Source organism: Anomaloglossus baeobatrachus, chromosome 6, assembly GCF_048569485.1.
Source record: "Anomaloglossus baeobatrachus isolate aAnoBae1 chromosome 6, aAnoBae1.hap1, whole genome shotgun sequence".
NCBI lineage: Eukaryota > Metazoa > Chordata > Amphibia > Anura > Aromobatidae > Anomaloglossus > Anomaloglossus baeobatrachus.
Genome location: NC_134358.1, coordinates 509,167,716 through 509,195,564, shown reverse-complemented (window position 1 = coordinate 509,195,564; position 27,849 = coordinate 509,167,716). Strand labels below are relative to the sequence as shown.

Genomic DNA, 27,849 nt, shown 5'->3' with positions numbered 1-27,849 from the left:
GGGAGAGGAGAATAATAGGAGGAGTAGTCCTGGGGGGAGAGGAGTATAATAGGAGGAGTAGTCCTGGGGGGAGAGGAGTATAATAGGAGGAGTAGTCCTGGGGGGAGAGGAGTATAATAGGAGGATTAGTCTTGGGGGGAGAGGAGTATAATAGGAGGAGTAGTCCTGGGGGGAGAGGAGTATAATAGGAGGAGTAGTCCTGGGGGGAGAGGAGAATAATAGGAGGAGTAGTCCTGGGGGGAGAGGAGTATAATAGGATGAGTAGTCCTGGGGGGAGAGGAGAATAATAGGAGGAGTAGTCCTGGGGGGAGAGGAGTATAATAGGAGGAGTAGTCCTGGGGGGAGAGGAGTATAATAGGAGGAGTAGTCCTGGGGGGAGAGGAGAATAATAGGAGGAGTAGTCCTGGGGGGAGAGGAGAATAATAGGAGGAGTAGTCCTGGGGGGAGAGGAGTATAATAGGAGGAGTAGTCCTGGGGGGAGAGGAGTATAATAGGAGGAGTAGTCCTGGGGGGAGAGGAGTATAATAGGAGGAGTAGTCCTGGGGAGAGAGGAGGATAATAGGTGGAGTAGTCCTGGAGGTGAGGAGTATAATAGGAGGAGTAGTCCTGGGGAGAGAGGAGGATAATAGGTGGAGTAGTCCTGGGGGGAGAGGAATAGAATAGGAGGAGTAGTCCTGGGGGAGAGAGGAGTATAATAGGAGGAGTAGTCCTGGGGAGAGAGGAGGACAATAGGAGGAGTAGTCCTGGGGAGAGAGGAGGATAATATGAGGAGTAGTCCTGGGGGGAGAGGAATATAATAGGAGTAGTCCTGGGGAGAGAGGAGTATAATAGGAGGAGTAGTCCTGGGGGAGAGAGGAGTATACTAGCAGTAGTAGTCCTGGGGGAAGAGGAGTATAATAGGAGGAGTAGTCCTGGAGGTGAGGAGTATAATAGGAGGAGTAGTCCTGGGGGGAGAGGAGTATAATAGGAGGAGTTGTCCTGGGGGAAGAGGAGTATAATAGGAGGAGTAGTCCTGGGGAGAGAGGAGGATAATAGGAGGAGTAGTCCTGGGGGAGAGAGGAGTATAATAGGAGGAGTAGTCCTGGGGGAAGAAGAGTATAATAGAAGGAGTAGTCCTGGGGGAAGAGGAGTATAATAGGAGGAGTAGTCCTGGAGGTGAGGAGTATAATAGGAGGAGTAGTCCTGGGGAGAGAGGAGGATAATAGGAGGAGTAGTCCTGGGGAGAGAGGAGGATAATAGGAGGAGTAGTCCTGGGGAGAGGAGTATAAAAGGAGGAGTAGTCCTGGGGAGAGGAGTATAATAGGAGGAGTAGTCCTGGGGAGAGAGGAGGATAATAGGAGGAGTAGTCCTGGGGGAGAGAGGAGTATACTAGCAGTAGTAGTCCTGGGGGAAGAGGAGTATGATAGGAGGAGTAGTCCTGGAGGTGAGGAGTATAATAGGAGGAGTAGTCCTGGGGGGAGAGGAGTATAATAGGAGGAGTTGTCCTGGGGGAAGAGGAGTATAATAGGAGGAGTAGTCCTTGGGAGAGAGGAGTATAATAGGAGGAGTAGTCCTGGGGAGAGAGGAGTATAATAGTAGTCCTGGGGGGAGGAGTATAATAGGAGGAGTAGTCCTGGGGAGACAGCAGGATAATAGGAGGAGTAGTCAAGGGGAGAGAGGAGGATAATAGAAGGAGTAGTCAAGGGGAAAGAGGAGGATAACAGAAGGAGTAGTCAAGGGGAGAGAGGAGTATAATAGGAGGAGTAGTCCTGGGGGAAGAAGAGTATAATAGGAGGAGTAGTCCTGGGGGAAGAGGAGTATAATAGGAGGAGTAGTCCTGGGGAGAGGAGTATAATAGTAGGAGTAGTCCTTGGGAAAGAGGAGTATAATAGGAGGAGTAGTCCTGGGGAGAGAGGAGTATAATAGTAGTCCTGGGGGGGAGGAGTATAATAGGAGGAGTAGTCCTGGGGAGACAGCAGGATAATAAGAGGAGTAGTCAAGGGGAGAGAGGAGGATAACAGAAGGAGTAGTCAAGGGGAGAGAGGAGGATAATAGGAGGAGTAGTCAAGGGGAGACAGCAGGATAATAGGAGGAGTAGTCAAGGGGAGAGAGGAGGATAATAGGAGGAGTAGTCCTGGGGAGAGAGGAGGATAATAGGAGGAGTAGTCCTGGGGGGAGAGGAGAATAATAGGAGGAGTAGTCCAGGGGGAGAGGAGGATAATAGGAGGAGTAGTCCTGGGGGGAGGTGTCTAATAGGTGGAGTAGTCCTGGGGGGGTGTATATGTGCCCAATGTGTGCGGGGGCCTGACCGAGCGGGCACAGTGTGCAGAGGGCGTGGCCGAGCGGGCACAGTGTGCGGAGGGTGTGGCTGAGCGGGCACAGTGTGTGTATGTGTGTGTGTATGTGTATATATATATATAATATATATATATATATATATATATATATATATATATATATATATATATATATATAATGTGTATGCATGCATGTATGTATGCGTGTGTGTATATATCTATATATATATATAAATAATATTGATAGGGATATTGAAAATTTAAAGAAACAGCATGGGAAAGAAGAGTTAAATGTAACATAAAAACAAGAAACGAAATGTGTAATTAGAAGATGACGTAAAGGGTTATTCCCAACTCAGCAGGACAAACCATAATCCTGGAGATGAGGCTCTTAAATGCCATCTTGGACTGTATCAGTGACCCTACATGCAGGCCCCTGCTTCATACATTTTTCTGTGGGATTCCCAGAAATATCACATCTGTGTTCTCTGCTATTTAGTAGTCTCATAGACAAAAAAATGGCGCAGTGGTCTTCAATCAGTTCCAAAGAGGCATTTGGAAGCTCCATTCTTGAGATCAATGGGTGCCCCAGAAGTGGAACAACCGATAATTGGCAAGTTATCATTAATGCTGTGGGTTGGGGATAATATAATGATATATCTAATGTGTCAGGACAGATGTCGCAAAGATGAGGGTCTTGCAGTTGGGTTTTCGCTGCGTAATCCTTGTCTTTAGCTTCCTCCCCTCTTCCTGCTTTGAACTCGTCTGCTTGATTAATATGAATTTAGACTGACAACCCCTTTAAGTATTTGGCTTGTGGAAACAGAGCCTAAGGCCAATCATATACAGACATAATCATAAGTCTGCAGGCACTTGTCAATCCTCCTATCGCTCTATGAGGATTCTCAAGTATCAGAGCTGGAAATTGTGGTCACGTGGCCGTGAGCGAGTATGTGATTTGCAGACTCCCGGCCTGAATCCAAGTAGAGGAGCTTGGTCTTACTCATTGAAAATGTATTCAGTGAGGCCGCTGTCCTCTAGTCAGATTCTTGCCGTTCCTGGCTCTGACACCGGTAGATCCTCACAGCGCACAGTGTGTACAATGTAAGTACTCACAAGTCTGCAGTCACAAAGTGATATAAAATTGCCCTTTAACTTTTTGGTTGGGGTGGGAAACATAAAGGATAACCGATTTAACCAACTCTTAACATTGCTCCACATATTTTCAAAAGTAGTCAGGTTCAATTATCAAATGAAACAATTCTTACTGATTTCGACCTCCTGAATTCAAATCTGACAAAACATTTATTTGCTTTTGTTTCTACAATATTAAAGAGTTTTCCTTTTCCTGCTACATAAAATTAATACATAAAAGTTTCAGTACTTTGAAACATTATTATTTTTGCAAATATAAAGATGCAGAATATTTTGTTATGCCAATGTTCTGATATTTATTTAGACAAAACTTTTCAACAATTCAAATAACTAACACTTGTCTAACACTAATGTGAATTATAAACAGCTACACAAATTGCGCTACAAAATTTGCTGCTCACTCAGTGACAACCCTTTTTTGTTGACTCTTGTCCCCCTGCATCGGATTATCTCTTGCAATTGTTCAGCAGTAATCTGCAGTATTGATGGATTCCATTTCTTTGATATCTTTTCTCCATAGGTGCAATATCTTGGTGAAATCTCTCACCGTGCTTGTCGCTCACTGCTCCACAGTTTGGTGGGAAAAAGTCTAGATGCGAATGTAAGAAATAAATCTTGAAAGACATGTTATAGCCAAGATTTGAGGACATTTTCCACTGACTCTTCATAGTTATCTGTTCTTGAGTTTCCCAAAAAATTAGCTACCACTAATGCGGATGCCACCCATGCAGCTTTTTCCTTGCCCTTAAACAAACAGAGAAACTCCTCATCGTCAAGAAGCTTAAGAATCTGAGGTCCAATAGAGACTCCTTCATTTATCTTTGCTTCACTCAATCTAGTAAATTTATCAATGAGGTGATCAAATTCTTATGCATTTTTATCCATTGCCTTTAGTTCTTCATTAGGCCCAACTTGATGCAATGGTGGTATCAAAATCTCATGTGGGCTAACAAATGCTCGAAGCAGGACATTTTTACTCCTTGGCTGAAGTGAATGTTGGAGAGGCTAGTCTCTTTTATTGTAGTGATATTCACTTGCATGAGTTTCCCACTCACACAAAAAGCAGCAGTGCTTTCTGATCCACCTTGAAGGCCAAGTAAGAGGGCAAGCACCTTTAACCCCAGAACGCATACCTGGCTGCTCGCAGGCTTGCTAGGTTACTTGTTTTCTATGGTAGATTTCTATGGTTGCGCGTTCTAGGCTTAAATCACCACAGAAGGGCCGCAAATGTTGGTCATAGTTCAGGCACCTCAACAGCAGATTAATGTCCTTATAGGTTACTTCATGTGGACTGAAGAACCAATTGGTCCTAATGTAGAGCGCCTGTCAGTCAGTGCGGGGGTGGTGTTACAGCCGCCGCTCTCCAAAAACAGAGCGATAACTAAACTGGCGCTGCCCCCTTGACTGAAACCAAAATGTTGTTGGGAGGGTTAAAGTTCTTTTCATCCTGGCAGCAGGATTCAATGTGCAGGTGCCGGGCAGGTTCATAACGCTATTAAAAGGTATAGCCTTTCCAACACAATACACTCTCTCAAATAGTGAAAAGGTAAAAATTAGGTAAAATACCAGTTTTAAGGAGGTAGGTTGTTTTTCACAACGCTATTAACCTGCATATTAACCCCATATCTGCAAGGTCAAAAGTATTTTTCCTTTGGGATGGGTTCTCTTTAAGTATCGTATTAACTTTCCGCACCATAAAATTAGTTGAATTTAACGGTTTTCTTCTCTGAATCAACTTGACTATTGAAAAGTGTAATTTGTAGGTCATGTTTGTATAATGATGAACAGAGAATGTCTTGGCTTTATACATGACATATATGACATATCTTTGGGTGTGGAGAAGAAAACTGTTTAGCCAAACACATCATGTCTGATCCATCTTGGATCTCCCTTTTAAGTAGAAGCCATGACGCCAGTTGGAATTGAGTCCTGTTTCGAATGCAAGGAGCTGGGGAACTTTTTCATTTGTCCATTTTTATACCAGAGGTGAAGCCTAAGGCTCCTGTGCTCCAAAGGAGCAAAATCCATAGCAGGTCCCATGAATCATGCTCCATTCATAATAGTGGTGACTTTTGATTAAGGGAAGAGGAATCTTTAGGATTCCCCAGGTACAAAGGTCCTTGTGTGACTGCCACCCCTGAAGCCTTATCTGCCACTTCAGGAGGCAGTTCGATTGACACTATTGTACCTACCAATAGCATCATAAAGATGTCAGAGGCCATCTTCGGTGACGAGCCTCTTTTATAGAGGTCCTGATACCACAGGGTACAGAGAATTATGCTATCCTGTGCCTCATGTTATGTAATCCTGGTACTCCTGATACTAGCCATCGGTGTTTATCTCCAGTGGATCAATTAGACATTTCCGTAGAATTTGTCTCTTTAAATACATGTGAGGAAAGATTCAATAGGCCCCGGAGGTTGTGGCTGCAGATGTTCCTGCGTTCTCCCAGGCTCTGGTCTCATCAATTCCATTAAAAAAGTCAAAGACCCTAAATTTGTAAACCTGAGACCGTAGCCTGATTGTCGTAGCATTGTGGTGACACATAAGGGAGGGAAATGCATTAGGCACAAATTTGACGTCCATGTGTAATTAGATGTTCCAGCCCCTGTTTATTTTCCATTTTTGTCCTGTCTTTATCCTCTCTCTTGCACTGATTATTGTTTTTGTGGCAAGTCTTAATGTATTGATCACTCTTCATATCATGCACGTCTGTTTTTAAAGGTTTTTAATGTTTTATTTTTTTACTAGAGCCAATAATTATTTTAGATCTAAATGTGTTCTTTGAGGGATGCCTTATGCGGTTTTCATCCTTGCTAATGACGTAGGGAGGCCTTCTACACTGAGCATTAATGTGCGGTAGGGTGAACGTCGCCCTGCATTATTAATAATAAGGAATGGAATTATGTCAGAGATTGCTGTGTGAGAGTTATAGGGCATTGTTAGACTGAAAGATGATTAGTGCAGTGGAGACTTCGATGCAGGCGATGGAGCATTGTCCTGCATACAAATCATGGTTTTCTTGAAAGACAACAGACTTTTTTTTCTGTACTTCTGCTTGAGGAAAATGTCTTCTAAAAACTAGCAGTATGTTTGGGTGTTGTTGAATTCAGCTTCAACCCAAAAAGGCTCATCTAGCACATCTTTAGTAATACCATCCCATAGCAGTACCCCACCTCCACCTTGCTGGCGTCTGAGTCAAAGTGGAGGTCTGTGCCCACTACTGATTTCAGCCATGGTCCATCATCTGGTTCGTCAAGAGTCACCGTCATCTCATCAGTACATAACACCTTTGAAATGGCGGTGTTCACATATTTCTTTGTCCAGTCTCGATATTTCCACTTCTGTGTCTTGCTCAGTGGCTGGTTTCAGCCCTCCTTACCTCGGCCATGTCTCTGAGCGCTGAACACTTTGCCCTTCTGGGTACTCCAGGGAGGTTGCAGTTCTGGAATATGACAGCACTGGAAGATAATGGGCTCCTGGTGCTTCACGGTTGATTCCTCTCAAATCTTTGACCAGTAGGACCAGGGTATGATGGGTGCAAAGCCTCCCTGGCAAAAAACAAAGAAATAACAAATGGATGCAGCACACTAAGCAACATGGGAAATTGGTGGTTTATTAGCCCATAGTGTCAACATTTCAGCTCTGTGGGAATAAAATGGTGGTTTACTAGCCCATAGTGTCAACATTTCAGCTCTGTGGGAATAAAATGGTGGTTTATTAGCCTTTAAGGGCGGCTTTGCACGTTGCAACATCGCACGTGCGATGTCGGTGGGGTCAAATCGAAAGTGACGCACATCCGGCGTCACTTTCGACATCGTAGTGTGTAAATCCTAGATGATACGATTAACGAGCGCAAAAGCGTCGTTATCGTATCATCGGTGTATTCTCCGACATTTCCATAATGCCGGTGCAGAGACAGGTACGATGTTGTTCCTCGTTCCTGCGGCCGCACACATCGCTGTGTGTAAAGCCGCAGGAGCGAGGAACATCTCCTACCTGTGTCCCGGCTGCAATGAGAAGGAAGAAGGTGGGCGGGATGTTTACATCCTGCTCATCTCCACCCCTCCGCCGCTATTGGCCGCCTGCCGTGTGACGTCACTATGATGCCGCACGACCCGCCCCCTTAGGAAGGAGGCAGGTCGCCGGCCAGAGCGACGTTTGCAGGGCAGGTGAGTGCATGTGAATCTGGCGTAGCGATAATGTTCGCTACGGCAGCTATCAAAAGATATCACATCTGCGACGGGGGCGGGGACTATCGCGTGCGACATCGCAGCATCGGCTTGCGATGTCGCAACGTGCAAAGCCCGCCTAAGGCCCCGTCACACACAGAGATAAATCTTTGGCAGATTCAGTTCTATGGAAATAAATTGGTGGTTTATTAGCCCTTAATGGCAATGGAAAAATTTCAGTTCTAAGGTATAATCCTTGAGAAAGCTTCATATCGTAGAACTGAAACGTTGCCACTGCCATATTTTTTTGCCATATTGCTGTTGTGCTGGTATTGGATTTTTCTTCTCACCATGTTTTTTTTGCACCAAAACTTTTGATGGTTCTGTGATCACGCCCAATTTCTTAGTAATTAAAAAAAATTGTAAGACTTAAACATTTTTTGACTATCGGCTATACGAGCTGCCTAATAATTTTGCACATCTTGGTAAAGGGTGTTGATCTCCTTAGGGCTGTCTTTCTTCATTACACAAATACACATCACCTGATCTGTTCATCCTATAAGGCCTTACATTATTTTTCCACGTTTTCTCGGTGCCGTTTGTTGCCCAAAACTGCATGTCTCTCCTTCTCCCAGCAAAGTCTATGAGAATTAAGAAATGCTGTGCGCACGTTGCTTCTTTTTTCCTTGCAGTTTTGGGTGCAGAAAAAAGAAGCAGCATGTCAACATGTCAATTCTTTGTGCGTTTTTTAGCCCTTCGAGCCATTGAATACACTAAAAAAATACATGGCACAAAAACGCACCAAAAACGTATGCGTTTTTTGTTGCGTCTTTCGGCCATAAGATCTTTTTTTGTCCAGAAGACACGTTTTTCTGACACAAGGTTCAGTTGTTAGGTTCAGAAATTTTCGGCATTGTTCGCACATATCCTAACCATTCACCTTTATACAGCTCAGAGATGGAAAATCTGCAAAAATATGTTGATATGGTCAAGACTCACTTGCCTAATAATTCTGCACATAGTGTATGACGCTCAGTGGTAGAAAACAAAAAATGATACCTAGCAAAGCCTTTACCAGACTAGCTTTCGTGAACCGCACTCTGGTGGCTGTCCCGTCATGGTGGATTGCGGGGTACATGGGAAATTTGGTGCAGTTGGAATTTGGAATGAAGCGGTTTTGTTATTGACCCCTGCTGTGTATTCGCTCTAATTTATGACTATTTTCAGAGAAAACATAATTTTTGAAAGTCTTTTCTATAAATAAATGAAAGGCGAGGTCCTCAATAAAACCCTGGAGGTTTCTTGGAAGCACACGTGATGGGAATAGCTATTCGTAACTGTGTTTCCGTGTCTGCATCGCTTTGGCACTGGCTATGGCTGTTGTGGCTTGTGTTCTGCTGACCTGTCTCTTGGCTTGTGTTTCTCCGATGTCTGATGTAACATTGGTGAAATGTCACAAAAATAGAAGCAATGAAAAATAAGTTCCCTTTCTCATCCATTTCACTTATTTTTGGCAGGTGACATCACACAGAAAGGTTATGAAAAGAAAAGATCGAAATTAATAGGAGCCTATCTGCCTCAGCTACAAGGTATGGACAAGGCTGATAAACAAACTTTTACAGCAGCGATTGCAGAGGAACAATCTAACACTAAATAATGTAATAAATGAAGTTATAACCATGTGGGCGGCTCATGCAAATTACCTTCTGCTTGGTATCTGGCATGTCCCATTCCTGAAGCTAATCATGCAGTCCTGGTTGGAATCATGCCCACAGTGGCTTAATGGAGGTACCATAGAGGGACGAGTGTCACAGAATCGCTCCCGAAACAGGTGCGAGTCGGTGCGATCAGTGACCTCTATGAACAAAAGCCGGCTGCTCCAAGAAGGAATGAAGTTAGCTTTCACCCTGTAGCTGCGCTTTCAGTAAGGAAGTCGTCCCACATTCTAACACTATTAAAGAGGAACAACCACCAGGATTTTCCTATATAAACTAAAGCCAGAGCTATACTGGTGTTATCATGCTGATTGTATACATACCTTTTAGTTGTGGGATCGAATGTATACTTCCTGAAATATAGGCAAGTAAAGTTTGTGAAATGCACTGTTATTGCTAGTTATTCCCACCCCTGTCTGCCTGCCCTTCCTCCTCCCTGCCCTTCCTCCTCCCTGCCCTTCCTTCTCCCTGCCCTTCCTTCTCCCTGCCCTTCCTTCTCCCTGCCCTTCCTTCTCCCTGCCCTTCCTTCTCCCTGCCCTTCCTTCGCCCTGCCCTTCCTTCTCCCTGCCCTTCCCCCTTCTGCCCTTCCTCCTCCCTGCCCTTCCTTCTCCCTGCCCTTCCTACTCCCTTCCCTTCCCCCCTCTGCCCTTCCTCCTCCCTGCCCTTCCTCCTCCCTGCCCTTCCTCCTCCCTGCCCTCCCTGCCCTTCCTCCTCCCTGCCCTTCCTCCTCCCTGCCCTTCCTCCTCCCTGCCCTTCCTCCTCCCTGCCCTTCCTCCTCCCTGCCCTTCCTCCTCCCTGCCCTTCCTTCTCCCTGCCCTTCTTTCCTCCCTCCCTCCTTCCTCCCTCTGTAATAACAGAGACAGGGGGAGGAAGGACAGGCAGCAGACAGGGGCGGGAATAACTAGCAAAACCCGACCCACCTATTGGATATTCTGTTGCACCTCTCATCAAGTAACAGTGCATTTCACAAACTTTACTTGCCTGTATTTCAGAAAGTATACATCCGATCTCACAACTAAAGGTATGTATAGAATCAGCATGATAGCGCCAGTATAGCACTGGCTTTAGGTTATATATTAAAATCCTGGTGGCTGGTGCGCTTTAACCTGCAGATGAACCCTACATCTACAGGTTATTAGCATTTAGGGACATGTCAGGTTCTCTTTAAGTACTCCTGTGCATGTCATGATAAGCGGATTAAACAAAACGGGTCTACTATATCAGGAGCGATTCTGTCATATTGGACGCTGTTGGAAAACAGAGCAAGTACACCACCACTAGCGGCTAGTAGGAGGTATTCTGCATATAGTGCACTCATGATAATAACTTAACTGGATTGTTACTCATGAGCAGACTGTTTATCTAACACCGACCAGTAAAGCTGTTAGAGTGGAGTATCATGGTGAATAGGTGGGGTATCATGGTGAATAAGTGGGGTATCATGGTGAATAAGTAGGGTAACATGGTGAATAAGTGGGGTAAAATAGTGAATAAGTGGAGTAACATGGTGAATAAGTGGGGCAGCATGGTAAGTGGAGTAACATGGGGAATAAGTGGAGTAACATGGGGAATAAGTGGAGTAACATGGGGAATAAGTGGAGTAACATGGGGAATAAGTGAGGTAACATGGGGAATAAGTGGGGTAATATGGGGAATAAGTGGGGTAACATGGTGAATAAGTAGAGTAATATAGGGACTAAGTGGGGTAACATGGTGAATAGGTGGGGTATCATGGTGAATAAGTGGGGTATCATGGTGAATAGGTGGGGTATCATGGTGAATAAGTGGGGTAAAATAGTGAATAAGTGGAGTAACATGGTGAATAAGTGGGGCAGCATGGTAAGTGGAGTAACATGGGGAATAAGTGGAGTAACATGGGGAATAAGTGGAGTAACATGGGGAATAAGTGAGGTAACATGGGGAATAAGTGGGGTAATATGGGGAATAAGTGGGGTAACATGGTGAATAAGTAGAGTAATATAGGGACTAAGTGGGGTAACATGGTGAATAATTGGGGTAACATGGTGAATAATTGGGTTAACATGGTGAATAAGTGGAGTAATATAGGGAATAAGTGGGGTAACAGTGAATAAGTTCGGTAAAATAGGGAAGAAGTGGAGTAACATGGTGAATAATTGGAGTAACATGGGGAATACGTGCGGTAACATGGGGAATAAGTGGGGTAACATGGTGAATAAGTGGGGTAACATGGAGAATAAGTGGTGCAACATCGTGAATAAGTGGGATGACATGGGGAATAAATGGGGTAACATGGGAAATAAGTAGCGTAACATGTTGATAAAGTGGAGTAATATGGTGAGTAAGGGGTTAACATGGGGAATAAGTGACGTAAAACGGGGAATAAGTGGGGTAAAGTGGTGAAACAGTGGGGCTACATGGTGAATAAGTGGGGTAACATGGGGAATAAGTGGGGTAAAACTGGCAATAATGCAGGGAAAGGCATACAAGAAGTAAAATTGGATTGCACCTTAGTTCAGGAGTCAAAACTGCATTTATTGGTCCCCTAGGTAATTCATAAAGACCATAGGTTTTTTTCCTTGTAATATACCGTACTCATCATAAACTACCGTATATCTGTTCATGTTTGGCACAGATATTTTTCATAATGTGATGTATACAATAATGCACTGTTTGTACCCTTAAAATTCTTCCATAAAATGAAGTATTTTTCCTAGGAAATGATTGCACTTACACATCTTTTGTTATGCACACGTTTATTTTGTTTGTGTGTATTGAAACAACATAAAAAAAAAACCCAGAAAATAGGCAAATTGGACATAATTTACCACAAAACTCCCAAAATAGGCTGGACAAAATTGTTGGCGCCCTCAACTTAATATTTGGTTGCCCACCCTTTGGAGTAAATAACTGCAATCAATCACTTCCTATAACCATCAACCGCTTCTTACACCTCTCAACTGGAATTTTGGACTCTTCTTTTGTAAACTGCTCCAGGTCTCTTGTATTTGAAGGGCGTCTTCTCCCAACAGCAATACGAAGATCTCTCCACAGGTGTCAATGAGATTTAGATCCGGACTCATTGCTGCCACTTCAGAACTCTCTAGTGCTGGTGTTTCCATCCATCTCTGGCAGCTTCTTGAAGTTTGTTTTTTGGTCATTGTCCTGCTGGTAGACCCATGACCTAGGAGGCACACCCAGCTTTCTGACACTAGGCACTACATTGCAACACAAAATCCTTTGTTAATATTCAGATTTCATGATGCCTTACACACAGTCATGGCACTCCATGCCAGAGGCAGCAAAACAGCCCCAAACATATTTGGTCCTTCCCCATATGTGACTGTAGGTCCTGTTTTCTTTTCTTCCATTTTTGGTAAACAGTAGAATGATGTGCTTTACCAAAAAGCTCTATCATGGTCTCATCTGTCCACAAAACACTTTCCCAAAAGGATTTTGGCTTACTCACGTACATTATTTTTTGCCAACTAGAATCTAACTTTTTTATGTCTCTGTGGCAGCAGTGGGGTCCTCCTGGGTCTCTTGACATGGCATTTCATTTCACTAACATGTCTATGGATAGTTTGCAGTGACTCTGATGCACCTTAATCCTGCAGGACAGCTCAAATTTCTTCAGAATTTGCTTGCGGCTGCTTATTGCTCATCCAGACTATCCTCTATTGCAACTTTTCATCAATTTTTGTCTACCATCCATGTCCAGTGAGATTAGTTACAGTGCCAAGTTTTGTAAACTTCTTGATTATGTTGTGCACCGAGGACAAGGGAACATCAAAATCTCTAAAGATGGACTTGTAACCTTGAGAGTCTTGATAGTTTTTAACAATTTTGGTTCCCAAGGCCTTAGACAGTTGTCTTATCCACCTTCTGTTCTCTATGCCTAGTGGGCACACACAGACACATAATGCAAAGATTCAGTCAACTTCTCCCGTTTTTATCTGGTTTCAGGTATGATTTTCATGTTGCCCACACCTGATACTTGACACAGGTGAGTTTAAATGAGAATCAGAGGCTTGAAACAAAGTTGTTTACCCACAATTTTGGAAATGTGCCAACAGTTTTTGTTGTATCCATTTTTGAAATTTTGTGTGAAATTATGTCCAATTTGCCTTTTTGTGTGTGTTGTTCCAATACACACAAAGGAAATAAACATCTGAATGACTGATTTTCTGGGATAAATACTTCATATTCGGGAACAATTTCAAGGGTGCCAACACTTATGGCCATGACTATAAAAAAAAAATGCATTTTTGGTTGGTTGGTGGGAGGGGGATCTGATATGCTGGGATATTTTTTTTTTTTTTTTCAATATTTATACACCATATTTTTCGGATTATAAGATACACTTTTCCTCCCAAAAATTAGGGAGGAAAATGAGGGGTGCGACTTAAAGTCCGAATATAGCTTACCAGGAGGTGGAGAATTGGCAGATGGCTGTCTGTGCGTCTCTTTGTGCGAGTGGCTGGGTGTCTGTCGGTGCATGCGGGCGGCTGCCTCTCTGTGCTGGCGGCCGGCAGCCTCTCTGTGCGAGTGGGCGGGCAGCTTGCTGGCTGCCACACTGTGTGGGAGGGCGGCTGGCTGTGCGGACTGCGGTAGCTGTGCTTGCAGCGGAAGCTACAGTGGCAGGTGTCCCAGATGGTCTGTCCGCGGTCCGTGGCTTCAAATAATGACGCCTGGAGTCATCGCGTGCGCAGATGGAGCACTTGGATGAGAGCTCCATCTGCACACGCGCTGCTCCAGGCACCATTTCTTTGAAGCCCGAACCTCCAACCGAGCATCTGGGACACTCGCTGCACCGGCTTCCTCCACCACATAACCATCGCAGCTTCTGCTGCCAGCACTGACCCGCCGCCTCCAGCACTGACCCGCCGTTGCCACCAGCACTGACCCGCTGCTGTCAGTACTAACTCGCTGCTGCCAGCACTGACTTGCCACCGCTGCCAGCACTGACTTGCCACCGCTGCCAGCACTGACTTGCCACCACTGCCAGCACTGACTTGCCACCGCTGCCAGCACTGACTTGCCACCGCTGCCAGCACGGACTTGCCACCGCTGCCAGCACGGACTTGCCGCTGCCAGCAATGACCCGCTGCCAGTACTGACTCACCGCCGCTGTGAGCACAGCCTCTGCCTCCTGTGACCCCACTCCACCACCACTGCCGCCCACCTCCGGTAAGACAACACCGGAGTATAAGATGGACCACATTTCTTTTTTATTTTTACTTTTTTTTTATCTCTAAATTTGGGTGCATCTTATAAAACGAAAAATACGTTCTATATTATCCACTAAATTTTTTTTGTCTGTATGTAACTGAATACACACTCTATTACTTAATCTGTAGCATGCTGCACTTGGAAAGATAATGGTGCATCATACAATTTGTATATGGTACTCAAGTCTTGAAGGGATATTCTTCAGCTGTGTCTTCAGCAGCACTCTGATTTCCAGTCTTTTAGACTTCCTGGTTTCTGGCAGGACGGGCTCTCCTCCCTGATTGACAGTGCTGGTGGGTAGCAGAGCAGATGTGCTAGTAGCACTAAAGCTCAGCAGTTCAGCTCAGTTCTCCTGTAACACATTCAGCCATTAGTGGTCACTGTTATCACTGTATTTACACATAGCGATAACAGGGCATTTGAACAAGCTCACAGCTGCGAACCTCAGAACAGTTAGAGCCTAGAAGTAGTTAGAGACCTGTCAATGGTGGAGGCTGGTGAGCAGCAGGTTGTCAGGAGCTGAGGGGTGTGAGGAGATAAAGGGGAGCAGCGAATTGCTGTAAAGAATTCAGTCTGATGGAAACAGGCGACTGGGATGTTGTTAGGCGTGAACTCTTCTTGGAATTTAATTACTGCCCTCACAACCAGGCACTAGTAGCCAGGCTTCTTGGAAACATGCTATACACTATGTGAGATAAAAGCTGTCGATGCAGGAGAAGGACAACAGATAGAAAAAGCAATTCAATTGTAAACTTGATTTTGTTCATGTTGTCCAATTCAGTAAAACAATTGAATACATTTTTTCCTATAGAAACTAAAGCCAGTGCTATACTGGCACTATTATTCTGATTCTATACATACCTTTAGTTGTGAGATCGGACGTATAGTTTCTGAAATACAGGCAAATAAATTTGTGAAATGCACTGTTATTTGATTGATAGCAGCTACAGAATACCTAATAGGTGGGTCGGGTTTTGCTAGTTATTACCGCCCCTGTCTGCCTGCCTGTCCTTCCTCCGTCCCTCTGTAATAACAAACAGGGGGAGGAAGGACAGCCAGGGCCGAAAATAACTAGCAAAACTCGACCCACCTTTTAGATATTCTGTAGCTGCTATCAATCAATTGTGCATTTCACAAACTTTACTTGCCTATATTTCAGAAACTATACATCCGATCTCGCAGCTAAAGGTATGTATAGAATCAGCATGGTAGTGCCAGTATAACACTGGCCTTATTTTATGTAGGACAATTCTGGTGGTTGGTCCTCTTTTAGGCAGTCATAAAACAGTTGAGAAGAGCTCAGAGAAAGGCAAATACAACTCATCATCAGAAGGAGCGCACTGACTTATTCCTAGGTACTCCTCATTCTGAATCGAACAATGTGTAGAGAAATAAAAAGTCTGATTAAAGCAAACTGCTAATTTTTTTTAGCCCAAAATTCATGCTTTGAAGTACATTGAAAAGAGAAATATATATATATATATATATATGTATATATATATATAATATATATATGTGCATGTATATATATATATATACATATATATGTATGTATATATGTATATATATATATGTATGTATATATGTATATATATATATGTATGTATATATGTATATATATATATATGTATGTATATGTGTATATATATATATAGATATGTGTATATGTATATACGTGTGTGTGTATATATATATATGTGTATATATATATATATAGATATGTGTATATGTATATATGTGTGTGTGTGTATATATATATATATACATATATATATATATATATATATATATATATATATATATAAAAAATACAATTTTAGCTTGCTCGTTTTTTACTTGTTTGTGCGCTGTGATTTTCATGGAACTGTATAACTGTAGCTGCATTCTGTTCTTCTTTGGAAGGACGAGAAGTACGAGTCCTATAAATGTCCTTATATAATCTCATAGTACATTATGCAGATTCCAGTCTTACACCAGGATATAAATTTGGTTAATATTTCTGTTAGATACCAGACATCTGCCTTAACCGTATCACATTGAGCAATCCAATGCCTGTCAGTCACCTGAACAAGCCAGATGGTGCATTACACTGTCATTTTTTTTTTCATTATTTTTGCAGAATATACAAAAAATGACAGGCCTGTAATGTAATCCAAAACTATAAACTATAATATATTTTATTTTACTATTTAAACATAAAATACACATTAACAATATTAGTCACATCAGTTCACATAGTACATCCTGTACCTCCCCATCCTGACCACAAGGGGGATTAAAAAAAAAAACCTGTATTTTATGCTTTTTTCGTCATTCATTAGAATGGGTTAAACTACTGCAAAAGTAAATAACCCTAAAAGACGTGACATGCTGAAGATTTGAAACTCCTTCAAATCGACAGAGAAAAAATAACTTTCATGTGCATGAGATTTCAGAGATCTCATTCCCTTTGCTGGCCTTGTAAACAACAGTGTTTTGGTTCCGAAATTTCTGCTGCAAATAAGCAACGTGTGCACATACCCCCTACATTTACTTTTTCCTCTAAAGCTGGAATTTGTCCTAACCCCTTTTCTTTGCTAGTAGTAGTCCAGTTACAAATAACTTTTCAAATATCTCCTCCTTCATTTGTCCTTTCCCTTTTATGTTGCTTGGATCTCCGAAAATATCACTGGAAAATGTGTTTGCAGATTTAGCTTTAAAGAGTAAGGGGTACTTTGCACGTTGCGACATTGCTACTGCGATATCGTCGGGGTCAAATCGAAAGTGACGCACATCCGGCGCCGGTAACGACGTCGCAATGTGTAAAGCCTAGATGCGCCAATAAACTATCTCAAAAGCGTCGTAAATCGGTGATCTGTGTAGTGTTGGACATTTCCGTAATGTCGCACCAATAGAAGATACGATGTTGTTCCTCGTTCCTGTGGCAGCACACATCGCTGTGTGTGAAGCCGCAGGAGCGAGGAACTTCTCCTTACCTGCCTCCACCGGCTATGCGGAAGGAAGGAGGTAGGCGGGATGTTTACGTCTCGCTCATATCCGCCCCCCCGCTTCTATTGGCCGCCTGCCGTGTGACGTCGCTGTGACGCCGCAGGGCAGGTAAGTGCGTATGAAGCTGCCGTAGCGATAATGTTCGCTACGGCAGCTATCACAAGATATCGCATGTGCGACGGGGGCGGTTCCTATCGCGCTCGGCATCGCTAGCATCAGCTGTCGATGTCGCAGCGTGCAAAGTACCCCTAACTGTCGATTTTAAGTTTTATTTCATAAATAGTGCACCTGATAATGAGCAACTTTGTATATATCTTATTGGAGAAATCAGCTCCTTTCTCATCGTGGATTGATTTTTTTCCTTTCAATTCATGGGTAAAATCTGTATTCCGTGAAGACACATTTTCCCATTGCTGAGATTGGAGATGACAGTTGGTGCTTAGTTTCAAGTGTAACTGTCTTCTCAGGAAAAATGTGCAGTAGAATTTGTGTGTCTGCCTCTCGCTGCCACCTATGCCTCTCGCTCCCGCCTATGCCTCTCGCTCCCGCCTATGCCTCTCGCTCCCTCCTATGCCTCTCGCTCCCGCCTATGCCTCTCGCTCCCGCCTATGCCTCTCTCTCCCGCCTATGCCTCTCTCTCCCGTCTATGCCTCTCGCTCCCGCCTATGCCTCTCGCTCCCGCCTATGCCTCTCGCTCCCGCCTATGCCTCTCGCTCCCGCCTATGCCTCTCGCTCCCGCCTATGCCTCTCGCTCCCGCCTATGCCTCTCGCTCCCGCCTATGCCTCTCGCTCCCGCCTATGCCTCTCGCTCCCGCCTATGCCTCTCGCTCCCGCCTATGCCTCTCGCTCCCGCCTATGCCTCTCGCTCCCGCCTATGCTTCTCGCTCGTCGCTCTGCCTATGCCTCTCTCTCGTCGCTCTGCCTATGCCTCTCTCTCGTCGCTCTGCCTATGCCTCTCTCTCGTCGCTCTGCCTATGCCTCTCTCTCGTCGCTCTGCCTATGCCTCTCTCTCGTCGCTCTGCCTATGCCTCTCGCTCTGGCCTATGCCTCTCGCTCTGGCCTATGCCTCTCGCTCTGGCCTATGCCTCTCGCTCTGGCCTACGCCTCTCGCTCTGGCCTATGCCTCTCGCTCTGGCCTATGCCTCTCGCTCTGGCCTATGCCTCTCGCTCTGGCCTATGCCTCTCGCTCTGGCGTATGCCTCTCGCTCTGGCCTATGCCTCTCGCTCCGGCCTATGCCTCTCGCTCCGGCCTATGCCTCTCGCTCCTCGCTCTGCCTATGCCTCTCGCTCCTCGCTCTGCCTATGCCTCTCGCTCCTCGCTCTGCCTATGCTTTCCGCTCCTCGCTCTGCCTATGCCTCTCGCTCCTCGCTCTGCCTATGCCTCTTGCTCCTCGCTCTGCCTATGCCTCTCGCTCCTCTCTATGCCTATGCCTCTCGCTCCTCGCACTGCCTATGCATCCCGCTCCTTGCTTTGCCTATGCCTCTCGCTCCTCTCTCTGCCTATGCCTCTCGCTCTGCCTATGCCTCTCGCTCCTCGCTCTGCCTATGCCTCTCGCTCCTCGCTCTGCCTATGCTCCTAGCTCCTTTGTCTTCCCCTAGCTCCTCCCTCTGCCTCTAGCGCTTTCTGCCTCTAGCACCTCCTTCTGCCTCTAGCTGCTCCCTTTAACGTCTCTTCTTCTGTCTCCTCCTCCTGCCTGTAGCTCGCCCCTCTGCCTCTAGCTCCTCTCCTGCATCTATTTCCTCCCTCTATCTCCTCCCTCTGCTTCTAGCTCCTTCCCCTGCCCTAACTTTCATCTCCTATCTCAGTAATGGGAAAACTGTCTCCTTTTGAATTCAGTGTTTACAGGGAAATATCAGTCTTGGAGGAGAATAAAAAGCACATGTCTCTGATAACTTATATTACAAATTGATTTATGTAGGAAATTAAAACAGGTTCTCTTTAACTATTACTTTTATTTATGCAGTCCTCCTATATGGGCAGATCCTATTATCTTCCAAAATTCATGTATTTATGAAGTGCAGAATGCTGTTGCATAGTGTTTGTATGTGTCTGTATATTGCCTTTGGAATACGTGCACCTGCACATATATTTAGGATTTCTGTCCTTTTTCTTTATTTTCTGCATTGTGTTTTAGAGGGAATCTATCAGCAAGTTTTTGCTATGTAAGCTGAAAACAGCATGCTGAAAGGGTTAAAACATAGAATTCAGGGATGCCTGACTTGTCAAGGTCCAATGTGTTGTTTATTTCCTATATTTGTTTAACCAGCATGCCTCCTCCTCTGATTGACACTGTCCATTGGCTCTGTCCTGGGCCCTGTGTTATTCAACATCTTTATCAATGATTTAGATGAAGGTATTAAGGGTAAACTGATTAAATTTGCTCATGACACAAAGCTAGGAGGAATAGCTAATACTAGAGAAGAGACAGAGCGGATTCAACAAGATCTAAACAAGCTGGAATAATGGGCAGAAACTAATAGAATGTTTTTTAACAGGGAGAAATGCAAAGTCATAAATCTTGGCAAGAATAATGAAAATAGCATATACAGCATGGGAGGATTAGAGCTATCCAAAACCATGTGTGAAAAAGACTTAGGTATACTAATAGATCACAGACTGAACATGAGTCAACAGTGTGACGCAGCAGCAAAAAAGGCAAACACCATTCTAGGATGTACAGTATTAACAGAAGCATACAGTCTAGATCACGTGAAGTCATTATCCCCTTTACTCCTCTTTGGTCAGACCTCATCTGGAATATTGTATCCAGTTCTGGGCACCACATTTTAAAAACGACATCAACAAACTGGAGCAAGTTCAGACAAGAGTGACCAGAATGGTGACTGGTCTGCAAACCATGCCCTATGAGGAACGGTTACAGGATTTAGGATTGTTTAGCTTGCAAAAGAGAAGACTGAGAGGAGACTTAATAGCTGTCTACAAATATCTTAAAGGCTGTCCCACTGTAGAGGGATCAGTTTTATTCTCATTTTCACAAGGAAAGACTAGAAGCAATGGGATGAAACTGATGGGGAGGAGACACAGTTTAGATATTAGAAAAAACTTTTTGACAGTGAGGGTGATCAATGAGTGGAACAGGCTGCCGCGAGAGGTTGTGAGTTCTCCTTTAATGAAAGTCTTTAAAAAGAGGTTGAATGGCCATCTGTCTGGGATGATTTAGTGAATCCTGCTTTGAGTAGGGGGTTGAACTAGATGACCCAGGAGGTCAATTCCAACTCTAATATTCTATGATTCTATGACACCTCACTGTCTATTTACAATCTCTATAGAGAGCCTGGTGTGGGCGGGGACAGCTCTCTCAGCTCTGCTGCATTGCTAAATCTAAAAGCTCTGATTGTATCAGAGCTGCTGCACCTAGTAATCTAAGTGATACATCCGTGGATTCAGGATCTCTTTGCCTACATCATGGTGCTCTCAGATGAGGTAGCAAAATCCTGCTGACAGATTCCCTTTAAGTGCCATGCACTCTTCTCCACTCAACTTTCCCAAATTATTATTGATTTTATTTTTGTAGCGGTAAACTGGATCCTATCTCATCTCTAGTTCATTTGAGGCCTGGTTAGGCACACAGAGAGATAACCCCTTCATGACCAGGCTATTTCCATTTTTTAATTTTCGTTTTTTTCCTTCCCTTCTTGCTCTCCATCTACATAGCCATATGGGGGCTTGTTTTTTGTGAAACAAAATGTATATTTGAATGACCACATTAATTTTCTTTTGTGTTGCACTGGACAGTGGGGGAAAAAATGCAACTACGTGAAGGTTACAAAAAAAATCCCATTCCAAGTTTGTTTTTTTTTTTAGTTTTCATTTACCATGTTTTTTATATGGTAAAACAGGGCTGTTAATGTGATTCTCCAGATAAGTATGATAATGCAGTTACTAAACACAGTAATTATATGTATCCCAAAAAGTGATGAAAGTACAACAAATTGTCCTGCATTAAGCACAACTTTATACCGCCTAGTCATTATAAAAAACATGGCTGCTGAGAAGAGGAGAGGCAAAAATAAATTAAAAAAAGAATTGATGGTTGTTAAAAGGGTTCACCAAGCCTCTGAGGGCCACTGAGGTCACCGACCGATTAGCTGCAATGCTGACAAAGGGACATATTCATTGCAAAGAATAACAGAAAACGGGAGCAGCAGCTGAGCGTCAGTGCTCATCCTAGGGAGAGTAAGAAGAGGTTTAAAGCATAGTTGTAATTTTCTTAAATTCCAGTAGAAACCTGTTTCTAAATATTGGTGAGGATTGAAGTGATCTCATTCCCTGTTGCATAGTTCCTATTTCCAACTAGGGAGAAACAAATTGATTCCCCGGGGCCTGGTTCAGTGTCCTCATCAGTAGAGCCTGACTATCTGCGGGAATCCTCAACACCTCTTCTGATTTTTAAGCCTGGCGTGACATCTGCATTGTTGCACGACGCAGCCAATGACATTATTAGCAGATCGCTCTGGATCTACTAATAGAAAAGGTTAGAGGAGGGTCGCAGAGCTACTGACTGAGCCATTTTACCAGGGCCCTGCTATTCGATTGGCTCATCTGTCTCCATCCAATTTTCAATCATTCGTCTCATAATTCATGTTGACAATATTTCATGAGTGTGTCACTGCCTGATATGATATAGATCTGAAAATAAGGAGCGCTGATAGTGTAACACCAAAGTGATCAGTGGGGTATACCTGGAAAATATACACTCACCTGGATCAGTTGTGACAGTCACAACCACTAGTGCGCATGAGATAATGGCGTCTGCTGCAGCCCCACGTGGATGAGCATACAAGATAAGGCAGAAAAGGGGTTAATGCTGCGCATCAGCCAAATGAAGACGTATAATGTTGATGAAGATGAGTATTCTTTTATTTCATAGGTCTACGCGTTTCAAGGTGACAACCTCTTCCTCAGGACCAATGCATCAACAACAAGTACAACATACATGAAGATGACAGATATATATACACACAACTGATGGAAAGAAACGCCCACTGAAAGAAAAAAAAAAAAAAAAAAAAAAAAAAAAAAAAAAAAAATAAAAAAAAAAAAAATCAGTGGGAAGATCCTCCAACTGCATGACATGGCAAATTCATAGTAGTACATCAAATTCACATATATTCAAGGATAACATATTATTATGCAAAAAATAAATAAATCTATAAACGTTAATAAAGAAAAATAAAAACATAATAAAGAAAGAAACAAAAGACAAAAGTGTATGTGTATGTGTTTATAAAAGGACTAGAACCCTTATATGGGTGATAGCCCTATAACTAAAAACCAAGTCACCATTCTAGTGGTGATCACCACCAATAGTTCCACAAAAAGAACAAGAAAAGAAGAACCAAGAAGGAGCAGAAACAAAAAGAAGAAATGTGAATCGGATAGACCTCTTTATTAAGGTCTCCAAAAAGTGATTAAAACACTTGAGGTGAACCGGACAAGGAGTTCACCAGTGCCACAGGAAAAAACATATACTGAAAAATGCATGTTCGCGTGTCTGAAGGGGTGTTAACAAGAAAAAATATATATATATGACTATTTTTTTATCTATAAAAAAATATATATATATATATATATATATATATATATAGTGATAATATGTTCATTTATATATACATGTGTATACACCTAGAATTAAATGTGTAAAGACACGTGAAAAAAATATGTATCATAGAATTATGTAAATATATATGTGTATCATAAAATATATTTATATAAAAAAAAAAAAAAAAAAAAAAAAAAAAATTATAAAAGGTCCTGATGGATCATAAAAAGTGAAGACCAGAAAACATTAATTTCTTTAAAAATTTACTATAAAAAATATATATAAATATATATTATTAAAATTACACTATTAAGAACTAACTATTAAAAACTTCCTGTGACAAAAAGATTTTTTACACTGAAAAAGTATTAGATCCACAGATGCCTGATATGATGTCAGGAGGGATCCAGGATGAGAAAGTCATAGCGTATTTTTGATCGCAGAGCCACTTTAGTGCCTGTTTGAGTTGGAGCGTATTTAATTCCATCCGGTACTGAAGGGGTTAAGGTTTGATCTAACAGGTAATTGTTGTAATCTCAGCTGCTGTCACTCCCTTCTGCTATAAATATCCGCTCCTCACTCCTCCCTATGCTGGCTATAGCTCATATCTATGCTGTCCACTGTGAAGGAGCCACTCTCTGGAGAAGCTAAGGGGTCCCTTCTGTTGCAGCGGAGAAGTTTCTGCAGGAGAAGTTGTGGAATGTTATTTGTTATGTCTTTCCCCACCTGTTTGTCTTGCCTTCCTCGTGTTGTCTTATTGCAGTGACGAGCCTAGCGTTTTGCTGGCCTTCACTAGTCAGGGTGAGTTCAGGGCCAGTGAGGGCTTAGGCACGTGATGGCGGATCGGCGGAAGCACCCGTTTAGAGACATTAGTGAGTGTTAGGTGGTGACCCCTCTCCTCTCTCCCTAGCACTTGGGCCTACCATTGTATTGCTACCCTGGTGTTCCCTCTATGTTGCGCCGCTCGCCGGGAGTCCTTTCATGACACCTTCAGTCACATCGTGACACAATACTCTTTGAAGTCTTTTACTGCCTTCCCCATGCCTTGTTCTACCTGATTGACCAATTAGTGATGTCTCCTCTATTACCTATTGAAGCTACCTTTTCTGCCAATAAATAAACATATTTGGGAAATGAAGTCCTCCACTACCATAGTAGAGTCACCAGCACATGCTGGATATGCTCTCCATCCTATCCCACAGGAGCTTGCACCTATACATGTGCTGGAATATTTTTTCTATTTTTAATTGTTGGGTTACGGTACAACAGTACTGATATCACCCAGTTTATTCTTAGGGGTATTTTGCACGTTGCAACATCGCTACTGCGATCTCGTCGGGGTCAAATCGAAAGTGACGCACATCCGGCGCCGGTAACAATGTTGCCACGTGTAAAGCCTAGATGCGCCGATAAACGATCGCAAAAGCGTCGTAAATCGGTGATTTGTGTAGCGTCGGCCATTTTCATAATGTCGCACCAATAGGAGATACGATGGTGTTCCTCGTTCCTGCGGCACCACACATCGCTGTGTGTGAAGCCGCAGGAGCGAAGGCCATCTCCTTACCTGCCTCCACCGGCTATGCAGAAGGAAGGAGGTGGGCGGGATGTTTACTTCCCGCTCATCTCCGCCTCTCCGCTTCTATTGGCTGCCTGCCGTGTGACGTCGCGCTGACGCCGCACGACCCGCCCCCTTAGGAAGGAGGCGGGTCGCCGGCCAGAGAGACGTCGCAGGGCAGGTATGTGCGTGTGACGCTGCTGTAGCGATAATATTCGCTACGGCAGCTATCACAAGATATCGCATGTGCGACGGGGGGTGGGGACTATCGTGCTCGGCATCGCTAGCATCGGCTAGTGATATGTCGCAGCGTGCAAAGTACCCCTTAGACCCAACATTTCTCTAAAATCCCTAACTACCACCATTCGAATTCCCAGTGTGTCCTTTGTTTTGTTTCCCTCTTTGATAAATCATCTGTTTAAATGGACACCTTGTCCTCCATCCAACTCCTCAATGTATCTCCAGAGTCCAGAGCAAAAAGTCAGTGGGAAAAGTTATATAAGGCTAAGTTCACACTTCAGTTGTTTTGCATCAGTCACAATCCGTCGCCTTGAGGAATTACGGTATCCTGCAAAATATTTTGCAGGAATCCTGTTTTTCCCCATAGGCTTCTATTAGTGATGGATTGTGACTGATGATGCTGCGTTGCATCCGCTGCGTCGCGGTCAGTTGTTTTTTAACTGACCGCCGGGCGGGAGCAACGCAGCATGTAACCTTTTTTGAGCAGCGCGATCCGTTGGGTTTTGCTGCGCATGCGCTCTCTGGCTCCCCGCCCCCGTAACCAGGATAAACATCGGGTAACCAAGCAATGCGCTTTCGTTAGTTACCCGATATTTACAGTGGTTACGGGTGCAGGGAGCCCGCGCTAAGCTGGTATCCAAGATAAATATCGGGTAACCAAGCAAAAAGTGCTTTGCTTTTAGTTACCCGATATTTACCCTGGATACAGTGTGCAAGGAGGCCGACACTTCACCACTCGGCTCCGCCCCCTCCCGCACTCCGCATGTAGACACACACACACACACACACACACACACACACACACACACACACACACACTCACTCACTCACTCACTCACTCACCTGTCCCCAGCCATGCAGACCGCGGCACTGACGTCCTCAGCTCCGCCCCCCGAACTCCGCCCCCAGCACACAACGGAGTCCGACAAAGAAATTATTTTCTTTGTCACCGTTGTCATCCGTTGTACAATGCATCAGTCACATGCGTCAAGCAACGCATGTGACTGATGCAAAACAACTGAAGTGTGAACTTAGCCTAAGGCTAGGTTCACACTTCAGTGGTTTTAAATCAGTCAGGTCCGTCAGCAACGGATCAGTCATTTTCAAGATGTCAACTGATGCAACGGATATGTTTTTTACAGGATTCCTTTCACAGGAATCCTGTGAAAAAACTGATCCGTTGCGTCCGTTACATCCGCTGTGCGTCCGTTTTTGATGGATCAGTCATGATCCGTTTGTGTTTGGGACAGCCCAGGGGGTGTGCCAAACATGCTGGGCATGCTCAGTAGAGCATGACGGAATCCTGCGCTGGATTCCGTCGTAAGACGGATTACGACGGAATCCAGCACCATAGACATACATTACAAGCTTGACGGATGGTAACGGATTCCTGCGGGGCGCGTTTATTTTGACGGCCCGAAAAACGTTACATTCTGCGTTGCTACCCGCTCGGCAGTCAGTCAAAAACGACGGACCGCGACGCAGCGGATGCAACGCAGGGTCATCAGTCGCAATCCGTCACTAGTAGAAGTCTATGGGGAAATACTGGATTCCTGCAAAATATTTTGCAGGATACCATAATTCCCCAAGGCGACGGATTGTGACTGATGCAAAACAACTGAGTGTGAACTTAGCCTTAAATGTACTTTTTATTCCCCCTCTTCTATTATTTTGATATAACATTAAATCGGTTTTTTTTTGCTCTTTAATTTGATATGTATATTTACAATTTCCAAAAAGCGCCAAATAGTATATTTAGTGAGGAAAATTAATTTAATTGATGCATTAATAAAAGTTTTTTCCAAGGGAAAAAAAGTTAGGTTAGCTGAAAATATTACTTGCTCATGTAGTTTATTACATCTGGATCCCCCGCTGCTTACTTGCTGACATTAGAAAGCTGATTTCATGATTTTATCCCTTGTAATACTAATCACATTTTTTTTAATCATTTACTTTATTTTTAAGATGTAATTAAAAGTGTATAAATATAATTCTTCTTGCAGGGGTGGATCAAGTCCTACCACCGGAACGTAGAACTCCCGTCACCCCTTCCTCCTCCTCTAGATATCACCGCCGGCGCTCCTCAGGCTCAAGAGATGAACGCTATCGATCTGGTAAGATCTGGTGAATATCCTTGAAGAAATTTATTACATGAAAAAAATAGCTGATTACTGTGTTAAAATGACATTTGGCTATGAATCAAATTACTTTAGAAAAGTTTGGGTAGAAACTGACCAAGCAACAGAAGTTGGGCAAATGTGAATTGGCAAAGCTGTAGTGTAAAGTATAGGGGAAGACAGATTATCATCATGAACGAAGGCTGAAGTGAATATATAGACGTACTGTAGCTGGTACACGGAGTTAGTAAGCTGCACTTTCATTTATTCTTTTCCATCTAGCTTTTTTTTTATTTTGTCCATTGGACTAATAATAAAATATGGAAGGGGGGGCTTTTTTCATTAAAACGTGTAATTTTTCAGAGTACAGTGTCATGCAAAACTTTGGGAAACCCCTGGTCAAAATTACTGTTATTGTGAACAGTTAAGCAAGTTGTAGATGAACTGATCTCTAAAAGGCATAAAGTTAAAGATCATGTTTGTCTTTTGTATTTTAGGCAAAAAAAAATAAAAAATAAAAAAAATTCATCTTTTACATTTACATAGTACATAGTTACATAGTTACTAAGGTTGAAAAAAGACCTAGGTCCATCTAGTTCAACCTTCCTCCACCAGTTCTACATTTAGTCACTAAGTCATTTTTAACCAACAATGTTGTGTGTACTGAGGAAATCATCCAGCCCTTTTTTAAAAGCTGTTATAGTATCTGCCATTACTACCTCTTGTGGTCGGCATTCCACAGTCTGACTGCTCTAACTGTAAAGAACCCTTTACTATTTAGCTGTCGGAATCGCTTTTCTTCCACTCGCAGTGAATGTCCCCTGGTCCTTAGTATTGTCTTTGGAAGGAATAAGTC

The 27,849-nt window shown here is 43.6% G+C and overlaps 1 protein-coding gene across 8 annotated transcripts in view; it reads left to right on the top strand.

Moving 5' to 3' along the window:
• DIP2C (disco interacting protein 2 homolog C) overlaps positions 1-27,849 on the top strand; it is a 655,955-nt gene that overhangs the window by 340,294 nt on the left and 287,812 nt on the right. For 7 of the 8 annotated variants that reach the window (XM_075315466.1, XM_075315463.1, XM_075315460.1 and 4 more), the window contains 2 exons: positions 9,121-9,192; positions 26,880-26,990. In XM_075315466.1, the coding sequence (XP_075171581.1) occupies positions 9,121-9,192; positions 26,880-26,990 (183 nt within the window). The remainder of the gene's footprint in view (positions 1-9,120; positions 9,193-26,879; positions 26,991-27,849) is intronic. The other variant, XM_075315465.1, reaches the window with a different exon arrangement.